The sequence below is a fragment of the Muscardinus avellanarius genome, assembly GCF_963383645.1.
Source record: "Muscardinus avellanarius genome assembly, chromosome: 20".
NCBI lineage: Eukaryota > Metazoa > Chordata > Mammalia > Rodentia > Gliridae > Muscardinus > Muscardinus avellanarius.
This window is the reverse complement of record NC_137806.1, coordinates 516604-531760: the sequence shown is the minus strand read 5'-3', so window position 1 is coordinate 531760 and position 15157 is coordinate 516604. Positions and strand designations below refer to the sequence as shown.

Genomic DNA, 15157 nt, shown 5'->3' with positions numbered 1-15157 from the left:
TGAGGACAGGGTGTTGCAAAGGAGAAAGCTAAGCTTCTTCTGAGACATAAAAATGAAAGGCCTGATTTCCTCATCATGTCTCCATCTTTAAAGATGCTTTTTACTGTATGTTTCCCAACATAGGCCTATTTATGCCACCGGCTTCCCTCAAAGCCTACAAAGGGGCTCTCTTGCAGCCTTGCATGACACGGAAGAACTGGGCCTGACCTCCACACGATTTTGCTAGGGCTGCAGTACCTTCTGCCATTTTTCTGCCAGCACAGCAGAGATGGACCCAATGCACAGGCACAGATCACGGTGCAGCCTGCAGCAGAGGAAGCTGAGCGCACAGATCAAAGATGCATGTAGAAATCCTGGACCGAGAAAGGCAACCGCCACTGTGCCTGCATAGCCTGCAGCCAAACTACAAAAACACTGACATTTCTTTAACGTCAGGCGGGGAACCCTATCCTGAGTGCTGCCCTTTTATGCTTGAGTGTAACACCCAGTACAGCCTCGCTCACTCGATATTATCTGCCTCTTTATGATTTACATCTCAGATTGAAGAAAAGGATACTGGACTGACTGGTACCACTTCTAGCTAATTCAGTAAATTGGGATGAGACCAAAAACCAATGCTCTAATCCTGAAGACTCAGAAGGCTGTGTGCTATTCAGCTCAGCTCAGAGCCAGCTACTCAGGCTCTGTTCAGACCCTGTTTTGTAATATTTGGGCTGGGAATATGAAAAACTGTTTTTCTTCTTTGCCAGGTTAGATTGGATTTAATCGGGAGGAAGCTAAAAAAAAAAAAAAAGCCAAAGCTGGAAGAGGAAGGAGGGACAGGCAACCTGCCCCTTGTGCTCAACGCCTCTGTTAGAGGTCACCCAAGGGCAGTGGTGGTTGCTTCCAATAGGAACAGTTGGTAGTGATTTCTAGTTGGTTCTGGCTGGTTCTTAGGTGTTGTTGTTGTTGTTGTTGTTGTTTTACCCCCACAGCCATACAACCAGGCTCATCACACCCCCTCAGAAATGTCATTGTCAATCCAGCAGTGTTTCCTTTTAAAAGGTCCGGGTCCCAGCAGAGTCAGGTCTACAAGGCTCTAACTGGATAGCACCTCCTCCCCAGAGGTCTAGGTTCTGGCTTCACGGGGCACATCCTCCTGTGTAACTAATCCATGAACCTATTGTGTTAAAGAGATCATAGCTTTATAAAATGAAATGGGTCACTTTGAAGCCCATTTCTTAGAAGACTGGCTTAATGACCAGCAATGAGGAATGAGGCTGATTCTGAGACAATTTTGGATTTGTCCAGCAAATACATACCAAAGGAATCTGCTTGAATCCCATGGGACTGTATTCTACCCTCCACGGCCATCGGGACACAGCCCAAGAGATGACCCAGCATCGCAGAGACCCAGCAGGGAACCCACAACAACTGGCTTTGATTATGTTTTTTTTTCTAATTTAACTTATATTTATTTTTTAAATTTTTTTATTGAACTACTTACACCATTTAAAAATACTCCTTCTGCGCTGCAAGTAATGCACAAGGTTTCAACATCATGTGGCTTTACCAGCACATAACAAATTTCCCCACGGATCTGTCGCCAAGGTGGGGCTCGACATCCATTTGAAAATTCATAATCTGAAACCAATCATCAAGCCGTTAAAAGGAACTTAGAATTTTGGAAAATGTGTTAGCTTCAACCAAATAAATATTGCTGATTTTTTTTCATTTTCTTTTCCCTTTTTTTGTGGTACTCGGGATGGAACCTAGGGGCCTTCTACCTCCAGGTTGTACCCCCAGACCTATTTTTTTTTTTTTTTTAGAAACAGGGTCTTTTTATGCTGCTGAGAGCCTCACTACGATGCCGAGGCTGGCTTCAAACCTGCGCTTCTCCTGGTTCAGCCTCCCAAGTACTATGATTACAGGTGTGCAGGACCAGACCTGCTCATTTTCTTAAATATTTCATTCTAATATAGCTAAGAAACGTGTTTTAGAAATAGAGCTCTGAAAATGGAAATAATGAGAGCATACAAACCTGAAGTATACTGGATAGATTCCAAGACCGTATGGTCTCCTTTTCCAGAGAAACGCTGGAGGAGCTCTATATCTTTCTTAACAGTTCCTGGATTTAAACTTATTTGCCTAAAATAAAATAAATTTTGAAAATTTAGTATATTTTTTGTATAACTGAAGCTTGAACCCAGGGGCATTCTATATCTGAGTTACCCAGCCCTGTTTTTCATTTTTTTAATTTTGAAACAGGGTCTCACTAAGTTGTGGGGGGCCTCACTAAGTATCTGAGGCTGGCTGAGAACCTGTGATCCTCCTGTCTCAGCCTCCCAAGTGCTGGGATTGCAGTGTGTGCCACCACGCCTGGCTTTTAGAATAAGTGTTTTAAAACAATTTATTGGAAATGCATAAATATAATTCATTAGATCAGTGGGGATTTTTGTAATTAAAATTGCAGTTAATTTCAGCCTTTTTTTTTTTTTTTTTTTTTTGGTGCTACTGCGGTTCCTGGAAGCCCTTCTACCTTAGGGCTACACGCCCAGACCTATTTTATATGTTTTATTTGGAAACAGGGTCTCTTAAACCAGCACGGCTGGCTTGGAACCTGCACAATCCTCCTGTCTCCGCCTCCCAAGTGCGGGGATTACAAGCGTGTGTCACCACGCCCGGCTTCAGCCATGTTTTAATCTTATATATTGTTAAAATATCAAGCAATTAACGACTCATGTTGAATGTAACATTAATTATACTCAAATATTCATTTCATTTTAATGATGACATCATGCTATTAAAAATACTATAAAATGAAAACATTTTGGATGACACAAATTATGATATTTGTGCTATAAATTAATACTTTATATAATTGAATTAAGAGTCTTTGAAGATTAACAGGTAATTTAATGCCTTCAGAACCACATGTAATCTCACAAGGACAGTTTGTTTGTTTGTTTGTTTGTTTGTTTGTTTTGGTGCTGAGGATTGAACCCAGGAACATTTTACCTCTGAGATACACCCCCAGCCAGATTTTTTTTATTCTTTATTTTGAAACAGGGCCTCACTAAGTTGTGGAGAGCTTCACTAATTAGCTGAGGCTGGCTGCAAAGTTTTAGTTTTTAGGAAGGACTTGAATAAATAAATCCAATAAAAATGAAATATTGTTCCAATAAAAATGTAATATTAAGCCGGGCATGGTGGCACATGCTTGTAACCCCAGCATTTGGGAGGCTGAGACAGGAGGATTGCTGTATGAGGACAGCCTCAGCTACTACTTAGGCCCTTTGCAACTCAGTGAAATTCTGTTTCAAAATAAAGAATAAACAAATAGGGCTGAGAGTGTAGCTCGGAGGTAGAATGCCCCTGGGTTCCATCCCCAGTACTTAAAAAAAAAAAAAAAAAAGTAGCCGAGCATGGTGGTGCACGCTTGTAATCCCCCACACTTGGGAGGCGGAGACAGGAGGATCTCGCAGGTTGGAAGCCAGCCACGCTGGCTTAAGAGACCCTGTTTCCAAATAAAAATATAAAATATAGGTCTGGGAGTGTAGCCCGGAGGTAGAAGGGTTTCCAGGAACCACAGTACCACCAAAGAGAGAGAGAGAGAGAGAGAGAGAGAGAGAGAGAGAGAGAGAGAGAGAGTAATATTAACTCAATAACAATAATAGCCATATCTTTCTATTTCTTGCATTAAAATATTTTTTTGCAGTAGTAGGGATTGAATCCAGGGGCATTCTACATATGAGATATGCTCTTGGCCCATTTTTTTTCTTTATTTTGAAACAGGGTCTCACTAAGTTGTGGAGGGCCTCACTAAAGAGTTGAGGCTGGCCGCAAACCTGCAATCCTTCTGCCTCAGCCTCCCAAATACTGAGATAACAAACATGCCTCGCCATGCCCAGCCTCAAATCCTGAGAGCAGTTCTTAACAGGTTCTAGGAGCGCCTCTGGTGGACTCACAGTGAGACGTATTTGAGAGTGTGATTGAGGAGGTGCAGGTCGAGCTGTTTCAGCAGAATGGCGGTCTTCATCTTCGTCTCACTCTCAGAATCATCCTCTTTGGTAATTTTATCAATAATGTTTAAAGCAACAAAATCTTCATTCATTGTACTAAAATCTGAGCCCAGAATTTTTGCTACAGGGTCTCTGTTAGCTGGCAAGAAATAAATAAAAAGTAATTTTGTTTTAAAGAATAACAAATCCAGGAAAGCCTTCTTTCTCTTTTCTCTTTGAACAGGAGGAGGGTAGGAAGCAACCACACAGAGAGGTACTGTGCGCCTCTGCGAACGCACACTTTGAATCTCACCATAATGCATAATTATATTGGGCCAATAAATGTGTAAAAAATAGAAGCCTCGTTGAATATGTTTCTTGCATTAACTTTCCTCTGACCGACCCACCTAGAATCCATCTCAACTTCTGAACATCCACTGTGCTCTGGAACTTTTTCTCTCATATGTTCTGGCTTGTCTTCTATTATCTGTACTCATCATGTCCTTCATAGGACAGAGGCCAAGACTAACTGGCATGATGCTCTTTTTCTCTTATCTCTGTATCTCTACTATGAGGCATGCTCAGCACAGGCATTCAGTTAATATATTTAAAATGATTTGAAGACAGAGAAACACTTATCTTGTTAAAACTCATCACTAGAATTGTGTGTATGTGCTCCATTGCTTCATGTGCATAACTGCTCTCTTTCCCAAACAGTATGCTTCCTCCAGCCCACAGGTCTCCTTTCCCTATTGAGACTGAACTCAAGGGCATTCCACCTCCATGCTACATGCCCAGCCCTTTTTATTGATCTTTTATTTTTAAACATGGTCTCACTACATTTCTGAGGATTTCCCTAAATTGCTGAGGCTGGTCTTGAACCTGTGATCCTCCTGTCTTAACCTCCCAAGTGCTGGGATTATAGGTGTATACCATCATACCTGGCTACTGTCTGTCTTTTCCACTTGTTCAAACTGTTCATATTCTCAATGCCTTTTGATGTTAGAATTGAAAAAACAAATAGAACCACTATTTACACATTGTACCAAAATTATAGTGAAAAACTTAAAATACTAATTCATGATCAAGGCTAACAAAAGTGTGAAATTTAAACTGAGAGATGCTAGTAAATATAAAAAATGTAATATTGTTGAAAGTGAGGGAGAAAGTGGAAAAATCTCATTTAGCATGCTGCTATTCAAGAAAGATGAAATTATGTATTCATTGGGGCAGGGATGGGGAATGACTACTGGGCTAGCTTAGAAAGTCCGACCTGATTGAAATGATGACATTAACTCTCCACCTGAAATGGCTAGGTCTCCAGAAAACTGCACAAAAGGCTTAAGGCTGGGGAAAGTGCTGTGCGGGGAAGGAAGGAACAAGCCATTTACTCAGAAGTCCAACTTGCCAATCTATGGCTGTCATAAAGATTTATGAAAATACATATCGGTGAGTTCCAGGGAAAGACATCAACCTGACTACCGAATTTCACTGTGCAAGTGAGTTCTGAAACTAACGGTTGTTCTAAACTCTTACACAAATGGCAAATGCAGTCAAGAATAAATTAGCCAAACCAGATACACAGCAGTGTAGGTATGATGTTTCCTCTATTAACTACTGTTTTGAATTCAGCTTTATACTCAATTCCGATGTCCTTCAAAGGAAAGCAGCTTTGATAAACACATCACTGAGTAACAAGAAGGAGGCATGAGATAAAAGAAGCTACTGTAATGAGACTGGCATCTTTTTTGCTTGTTTGGTTTTAGTTTTTTTAGGACCATTTTTTTCACCTCACACAGAAATGGGCAGAACTGAGGTATTGGTCCTGGTGACCTGTCTTCTCTCTCAATGTAACTTGACAGTTTACAGGCCACGAGGCTTTCTAGAAGCTGAGGATATACTTTATAAATCATGTGCAAAAATTAAATGCATACAAATGGTAAAAGATCTTTTATTTTAGAGAAGACATTTGATATGAGCATAACTGTTCAGTTAAGGAAAACTAATGACCTTTTTATGAACTGGTATGTATAACTTTTCACCTTCCAGACTGTAGACACAATTCACAATAGCCAAATTAAGGAACCAACCAAGGTATCTGTCAATGGATGGACAGAGAAAATGTGGTATATATGCACAACGGAATTTTACCTAGTTTTACAAAATTATACCATTTGCAGAAAAATGACAGCCAAACTCAGAAAGTCAAAGGTCATAGGTTTTGTCTTATAGTGGAAGTTAGAAATGGGAAGCAGAAGAGATTTCGGTCAAACGAGGAGAGATTATCAATAGAATGGCGGACGAGGTTTGGAAAGGGAGTGGGGGAAAGAAGAGCAAGTCTTGAGGAAGGGAACAGTTCAAAGAACGCTGTGTTCACGTATGAGGGAGTCACGACCAGTGTCACCAACGTGTGGGGAGGGAGGAAGCGAAAACAGGTTGAGATAAGTAAGAAAATACGCTGAGCGATGTGTCCACGTGCTACCTCGTCACTAGGATTCTCACCACAGAAGTGTGAGAAAGACACCTAGTAAATGGAGCCCCAGGGGGCCGTGTTCCCCAAGGTCGAGTCCCGGATCACCTTCGATGCATGCCTGCACCTCCTTCAGCTTCGCATCTTTGGCAGCATATAACATGTGAGCCAGCTGCCCAAAGCTCCGAACTTGAATTTGTGGTATGGACAGAAACAGCAGAGGTTGATCATTTTTATCAACTTCTTCTGACTTGACTGTTGTTTCACTAAAATAAATGAGGGGAATAAAAGCTTACTGTTACCTGGATATCAGCAGAAGTTACGCTTAAGATGTAGACAGGCTATTCCTTTGTGTTAGGATAAGCAGCCCAGTCATGCCAAAGATGGCTCCTCTCCGGCTTCTCTTCCGGATTGTGCTGGCTGCCTCATAGCCAGCCGAAGGGGCCACGGGATGCCCAACAACCAGTCCCCTGATAACACACACTGGGGTATGAACCATCCAATCAGTAAGCGCCCCGTACTTTGCGATCTTCCGCTGTGAGCGGAAGCCCCCTCCTCCCAGCTGCCTGATATAAAAGGGAGCTGGGCTGTCTTAATAAAGCTTTTGCTTGCTTGCTTGCTTATCTCCGACGGCTGGCCTTGGGTCTTTCCTGCGCCGACCTTTCACTTTGTACCATCATAAAAAAGAAATATACTTTTTATTAGAAGCACATCTATTTTCCAACTTTATGTACATTCAGACACTTAAACCCTCAAACTTATCAGCATCCATACTGAGCAACAGGATATATCCAGGAAGAAAATTTTAAGCAATTTTTGGAATTTACAACTGAACTCAACTAATCAGTTTTTATTTTTGTTTCTCTAACAATGTATCGGTTCCTGGCATCTTTTAAAAATCACTATTTTTACAAAATCATTTGTGTTTTGTGGATTTCTAATGTTATTTTACTTATGAAATTTTTATGCCACAGTAGTTAGTGGTTAGAGAGTTTCTTGGCTGCACCATGTGTACAAAAAATAAAGCTATGAAAAAAAGCAAACTAGTTTTTCTGCGGATTATCTTTCTATTCTAAACTCACTAGTTTGGTTCACATTGGAAAAATAAGCTATTTTTTTAAATAGGCTTTTCCTGATCAGGAATATTTGGTCTCCTGGATTTATGTTTTTCTCCATTTTAATATTTGTTTAGGTTGACATTTAGTAAACATTAAGACATTCTTATGAAAGTGCTATTTTATTTATTTATTTATTTATTTATTTATTATTTATTTATTTATTTATTTATTTTTTGGTGGTACTGAGGGTGGAACCCAGGGGCTTTCTACCTCCAGGCTATACTCCCAGACCTATTTTATATTTTATTTGAAAACAGGGTCTCACTGAGTAGCTGAGGCTGGTTTCAAACCTGTGTGATCCTCCTGTCTCAGCCTCCCAAGCCTGGGGATTACAAGCATGCACCATCACGTCTGGCAATGAAAGTGCTATTTCTATAGATTTCTACCATTTAAATATGAATTTAATTATCTAGATTTTTTATTACATGTTGATATCCCTGTTAAAACTGTCTACATCTTGCTGGGCATGGTGGTATACGCTTGTAATCCCCACGCTTGGGAGGCAGAGACAGGAGGATCACGCAGGTTCAAAGCCAACTGCGCTGGCTTAAGAGACCCTGTTTCCAAATTTAAAAAATTATAAAAATAGGGCTGGGAGTGTAGCCCAGAGATAGAAGGGCTTCCAGGAACCCCAGTACCACAAAAAAAAAGCTGTCCACATTTTAAGACCTGATCTAACATATTTAAGTGACAATACAGATAAATAGAGATAAAATGTTCCTAGTTCATCAAGAAAAGCAAATCCAACAGATAATTGTTTACTTGCTACTATGCTATATTATTCAGCTTCTTGTTACTGAAATGAACTACCTAAGATAATCTACTTTAAAAAAGAAAAGATAGTATTTTTTGACTTACAGTTTCAGAGCTTCAAGTCCATAATCGTTTGCTTTGGGCCCATGGCAAGTTAGTATGTCATGGTGAGGAATAGATGGTACTGCAACCTATTTACCTTATAGAGTTCAGGAAGCAAAGAGAGAGGAAGAGGAGGAGCTAGGGTCCCAAAATCCCCACTCAAGGCCATACCCCCTCATGACATCACTTCCTTCTACTGGGCTCCCCATCTTAAAGGTTTATCGCTTTCCCAACAGTGTCCAGCCAGGGACCAAGGCTTTAACACATTGGCCTTTGGAGACATTTAGTCAAACCATATTGCTATTTTACTAGAATATAAATAAGCAGATAGGGACTAAGTTACCAAATAACCCCCCCCCGCAAATATCCTCATCCTAATTCCCAAAACCTGAAATTTTATTTTCTTACATAGAAATGAGGATTTTGAAAATTGATTAAGTTAAGGTTCTTGAGATGGGAAGAGTATTCTCAATTATGTGGGACAAATGTTAATCACAGGGATCTTTCTAAGAGGGAAACGGGAGTATTAGCGTCATAGAAGGCTATAAAAGAAAATAACAAATCATCCTTGGTCCTCCAGAAGTAATGCAGCCCCCCAATGCCGTAATTTAACTCTAAAACTTCATTTTAGATTTCTGACCTGAAGAACCATAAATAAAATATATGTGCTGTTCTAAGTCATTACGTTCAGGGTAATTTGTTACAGCAGCAACAGGAAGTTAATGCAGGTAATTGCCTGGTATCCAGATAGATACTGCTCTACCCTCAGCACCTCAAAGAGAAGGTACTCAAAAAAAAGCCTGTGGGGTAAATACATGGATGAAATATATCTAGACTTACCAGTGATTTGATTGTCTGCTGAATGTACATTTTTCTCTAAGATTAAGCTTCAGAAATAAAGTCTTTAGAATTGAGATTCCTTAATGGCCTATACGTAAAGGTTACCCACATTAAAGTACTTATGCTAAGTCTGACAGGATATCAAGCATATTAAGTTATTTAACTGGAGAAAATGAAACTCCTGGTGAGAGATTGGAGGACTCAAGGCACATGTGACATTTTTCACTGCTCTTACCAGTCGAAGCCTGTAACTTAGAGAAGTAGGTAAAATACCAGTTATAGAGAGGGATAAAGAATAGAGTTATAGCTTTCAGACTCAATTTTTCCTTGTTCTTTTTGCTTTTGGTACTGGGAATTGAGTGCAGGGCTATTCTATGTCTGAATTGTACATCAGATATTTATTTATTTATTTATTTATTTATTTATTTATAACAGGACTCCCTAAGTTCCTGAGATGGACCTCAAGCCTACAATTCTGCTGTCTCAGCCTTCCATGTACTGGGATTACAGGCTTGTGTCACTACACACAGCAAGTTCACCATTTTTGTGTGTATGTGTGGAACTAGGAATGGAACCCAGGAGCATTCTACCTCTAAGCTATACCCCAGCCCTATTTTTTTATTATTTAATTTGAAACAGGGTCTCACTAAATTTCAGAGGGCCTCACTAAGTAACTGAGGCTAGCCATGAACCTGTGATCCTCCTGTCTCAGCCTCCCAAGTACTGGGATTACAAGAGCGCCACCATGCCAGGCCAAGTTCAACATTTCTAACACCCAAAGAATGAGCCCTCAGACAAAAAGTACTGTGCCCATCTCTGGGAGGTCAAGAGGAATGTGCTGCAGATTCAATCCAATATATTGATGGAAAAATTTTAATACTGGAAATGGGGAAGGAGGCTAAAATTACTAAGTTTATACTAGAAAGTAAGAGGGCAGAAAAAAAGTCTTTGTTTTTCAATTTCTAACATCCAGTTTAGTGTCCAGAACATAGTAATTACTCAACATATATTGTAACATAGGAAACAAGGTTATACTGCAAAACTATTCAGCAGTTCTCAGGGGCAAAAAATAAGACCTCAGTAATGAAACCTTTGGCAGGGCTGGGGACATAGCTCAGTGGTAGAGTACTTGCCTAGCATGCCTGAGGTCCTGGGTTTGATCCTCATTACCATCACCACCAACAACAACAGCAACCAAAAAAACCTATTATTGCTAATTAGACTACTATGACTTAGAAAATTGACTAAGATATGAGAACTATCATCTCTTAAAATAGCACAGTTTAACAAAAATAGAAAATAACACAACTTTGTAGGTTGGGTATAACCTTAGAGATAATGTAATTCAGCCCTTCATGATATTAATCAGAAAACTAAGGCCCAGACAGGTATGAATTACATTTTAAATGTGGGTTACTGGGGGCCAAAGGTCTTTGTTCAGGCAATCTGACTTTGTTTTCACAGAACTCCAGCCAGTATATACTTCTGTTCTAACTCATACATATCACTGAGACACAATGGAGTGATATTTGCAAGTAAATTTTTTTTGAAAGGAGCAGACATAATTCAAAAAGCATAGTTCCACCAGAGGAGGGAAAATAACAGGTAATGACATTATTTCCATAGTGATTCTGAATACTATTCCATTTATAAATTTTCCATTCTAGAGGATCAAAGCACCACAGCTCTGTGTGCCACCAACAGAAGGTATCTTTTTTTATATTATGGTATAATTTTTCCTTAATTACAATGGTTGAGACTTCATTTTGAGGTGTGTTAGGAAGATTCTTAATCTCATTTTTCTGATAAGAACAAAAGCAAATGCAGATGGTATAAAAAGAGAGTCTATGACCTGCAAAAAATGAAAGTGAACTAAATAGACACTTCACAAAAGAAGAAATTCAAATGGCCAATAAATGCATGAAAAAAATGCTCAACATCACTGACAGTCAGAGAGACGCAAATCAAAACTACCCTGAGATTTCACCTAACTCGAACTAAAATGGCCATCATTCAAAACACAAACAACAACAGATGCTGGCGAGGATGTGGAGAAGTGGGAACTCTAATACATTGTTGGTGGGATTGCAAATTAGTGCAATCCCTTTTGAAAACAGTATGGAGAATCCTCAGAAGAATGAGAACAAACCTACCATATGATCCAGCAGTACCACTTCTTGGTATTTACCCAAAAGAATGGAAACCAAACTACCAAACTAATGTATGCATATCTATGTTCATAACCACACAATTCATCATAGCCAAACTATGGAACCAGCCAAGATGTCCATCAACAGAAGAATGGATTACAAAACGATGGAATATATACGCAATGGAACTTTACTCAGCCATAAAGAAAAACACAATTACGTCATTTACAGGGAAATGGATGGAACTGGAGGACATTATGCCTAGTGAGATTAGTCAGTCACAAAAAATAAGAAATCAGATGCTTTGCCGGGCGTGGTGGCGCACGCTTGTCATCCCCGCGCTTGGGAGGCGGAGACAGGAGGATCGCGCAGGCTCGAAGCCAGCCGCGCGCGTTGGCTTAGGAGACCCTGTTTCCAAATAAAAATAGAAAATAGGTCTGGGAGTGTAGCCCGGAGAAGGGTTTCCAGGAACCCCAGAACCACCAAAAAAAAAGAGAAAGAAAGAAAGAAAGAAAGAAAGAAAGAAAGAAAGAAAGAAAGAAAGAAAGAAAGAGAGAGAGAGAGAGAGAAAGAAAGGAAGGAAGGAAGGAAGGAAGAAAGCAGATGCTTTCCTTAAAATGCTGAAGCTAGGCATAAAAAGGGTCATAGGAGGAACAAGGAAGGAAGGGGAAACTATAGATGAGCAAATAATGTGACCTGAGAGGGATGGGGGGAGAAGAGGGAAACTGTCTAGTGTAGGTGATGTACGTTCACAATCATATCAAAGTCAATCACTAAGCCAAACATGTGAAGGATGGCAGATTAGTGCCACCTCTTTAGAGATCAGTGTTGGGGTTCCTCAGAAGACTGGGAATAGAACTGCCATGTGACCCAGCTATACCACGCCTGAGTAGTTTTTCAAAGGGACTTAAATCGAATCATTACAGTGATAAACGCATACCATGTTCATAGCAGCACAATTTACAACAGCCAAATTATGGAACCACCTAGGTGTCCATCCCTAGCCATAAAGAAAAACAAACTGTGTCATTTTCAGGAAAATGGACGGAACTAAGTAAGATTAAACAGTTGCAGGAAAATGGTAGGTGATGTTTTACCGTATGTGGGAGCTAGGGAGAAACTGGGATACAAGAGGGACTCCAGATAAAGGAGGAGAAACCCTAGCAGAACAATGGAGGGGAAGGGAGAGGGAAGAAGGATGCGGGAGGAAGACTCAATGAAGTAAACACTTCAGTCCATCAGTGTACATCGGAAACTATCAACGCCAGCTCCACATCACATACTGGTAAGGGGAGGGAATGCTGGGATCCAGGGACAGCTCACCAAGGGCTGCGAGCATGGATGTCTCTGTCGTTCTGAGCTTCGTTATGATGTATAATTACAATGCACCAAAAAAAGTATATTTTAAAAAAGAAAAGCTACCCTAAGGAAAAAATGCCTAGTAAGTCCGACAGAAGTAAATTATTCATGGAGTAGTTGTTTCAGACTACACAGAATCCAAAACGTCAAAACATCTCACTTAAGAGGGAATGCTGTACATGAAGACTGTATGCAGAGATGTAAGTATGGAAATAAAGCATAAAGAATTTGGACAGAGAGAGAGAAGGAAAAATCATGACACATTTGAGGAGCGTGTTACACCCACCTCACTAGGAGGCAGATGTGGTCATGTTTGTGCTTGGAACACAAAATTAGTGTGGAGGCCAGATGCAGTGACAACCTTAATATTCTTTGCTGTCATCTGCCTCAAAGCCATCATTGTGCAAAGCAGTTAATATGTTTTTAATTGGTTTTGCAGTGAGCTCATCTTTCAAAGGTTAAAAGAAACACTGAACTTAGTTGGGACGAACAAAGAATGGAGTAGGCATCCAGAAATGACAAGCACTTTGGGAGAAAGTGACTCTTGGAAGCGTTAGGCATAAAATACACCAATTTTTGTAATTCGCTGAGAAAGAAGACTAAGATAAGAAACAGAAGTTCTTAAATGCAGTGAATTAACGTTCTTGCATTCCAAATATTAAAGTCTGGCTTTATTGTCACAAATAATCCCCAAAGGAACAGGAGAAAGGCATCTACAGGAGGCTACGGCGAGGGAACTGTTTAGCTAGGGAAGTATTTTTTCTAAGATCAGACACTGAAACATAATTTCTATGCAAAACTAAAATAGGACAAGGTGGTAGAAAAGAGAATGCATGATGCACACAATAAACCCAGGCTGCATCTCCCCCAATGCACAACCATTTGCTTCCTTATCTGTCATACAATTCATGGTGGTATATTATTTAGAAAGTAACACATAATTATGTTTATATAATTTGTGTGCATACACGTAAGTATATATATTTAGCTGTGATCAAAAGGGAGAAATTGATAGCTGTCAGAGCAGGTGGTAGGGATTCTTTTATTTAATCCCAGTTTTGAAAACATCTGAGTACAGCACTAATTGTAAAGTCTCAATTCTCCACCTTCTCCCTGTTGCCTCCGGAAATGAGAGCTTTAAGTATTGAAAGGGCACGTGATTATACTTTGAATCACACAATACACCGAGAAGCACAAAAATAAAAATAAATACTGGAAGGGCTTTTGTTTGTATCAAAGGTCACAAACCAATGGCCACTGGCATCTGAGTGTAAGACAGGTGGAAAGATGTGCGGAGCAGAAGTGGGGCTGGGATGGGGACCTGGAGGATGCATCCTTTACCAAAAGAAAGTGAAGTCAAAATTTAAAAAGCAGGTAAGGGCTGTTTTGACCTGCTGAAATATCCCCAACCTTTATGTGAGTGTCTCCAGTTTGCAATCCTTCATTTAGCAGATTTCTGAGATTCCGAGAGGCTAAGTGACTTACCCCAAACCCAGAACCAATCAGCAAAAATGTGAACCACGGTGATATTAACTTCTGGAAGCAACTGAGCACCTTACCTGACAACATAACCTGACTCAAACGCCGAGGGTTTCAGATCTGTTTTCCATTCAAGTGGTTCCATAAACACAAATTGTGCCTCTTGGTGATGTTTAAAAAGGAAACCCTCTACAAATGTAATGATTTCTTTCAGTATCACTTCGTTCAGAGGCGTCATCTCCAGGGTTCCGGTCCCGTACCCAGCAGCAGTCCACTGGGCCAGTCTGGTCAGCGCCACACCCATGTGGTCCACGTGCAAAGCTGAGCTCAGGACGCGCACTGTGGCAGAGGAGAGACAGAGGGAGACAATGGTGCCCGCCTGTTCATGGGAGCAGCTTTCATTTCCAAGACTTTAAACTAGAACTACTCTGCTTCTTTTTCTTTCTTTTCTTTCCTCTTTTTTTCTTTTCTTCTTTCTCTTCTTTTCTTTTTTTTCTTCCCTGTGCATGTGGTACTGGGGATTGAACCCAGAGGCATTCTACCTCTAGGCTACAGCTCAATCCTATTTTATTTATTTACTTATTTACTTACTTACTTACTTACTTATTTATTTGGTGGTACTGGGGTTCCTGGAGACCCTTCTACCTCCAGGCTACACTCCCAGACACCTATTTTATATATTTTTATTTGGAAACAGAGTCTATTAAGCCAGAGAGGCTGGCTCGAACCTGAGCGATCCTCCTGTCTCCCCCTCCCAAGCGCGGGAATTACAAGCGTGAGCCACCACGCCTGGCCTTCTTATATTTATTTTGAAACAGGGTCTTGCTAAAGTTACCCCAGTTACTTGCTAAAGTAACCTTTGTCCTCCTGTCTCAGGCTTCCAAGTACTGGGATTATAAAACTGTG

The 15157-nt window shown here is 40.3% G+C and overlaps 1 protein-coding gene across 1 annotated transcript in view; it reads right to left on the bottom strand.

The window, feature by feature from the left end:
- Window positions 1-14909, bottom strand: part of ODAD2 (outer dynein arm docking complex subunit 2) — a gene marked incomplete at its 3' end in the record, with an annotated part of 154683 nt that extends 139774 nt beyond the window's left edge. The window contains exons 1-5 of the mRNA XM_080717060.1: window positions 14332-14909; window positions 6559-6716; window positions 3948-4140; window positions 2021-2127; window positions 1487-1623 (exon numbers count right to left, since the gene is read on the bottom strand). Coding sequence (XP_080573186.1) covers window positions 1487-1623; window positions 2021-2127; window positions 3948-4140; window positions 6559-6716; window positions 14332-14555 — 819 coding nt within the window. The 5' untranslated portion in view covers window positions 14556-14909. The remainder of the gene's footprint in view (window positions 1-1486; window positions 1624-2020; window positions 2128-3947; window positions 4141-6558; window positions 6717-14331) is intronic.
- Window positions 14910-15157: the final 248 nt, after the last annotated feature.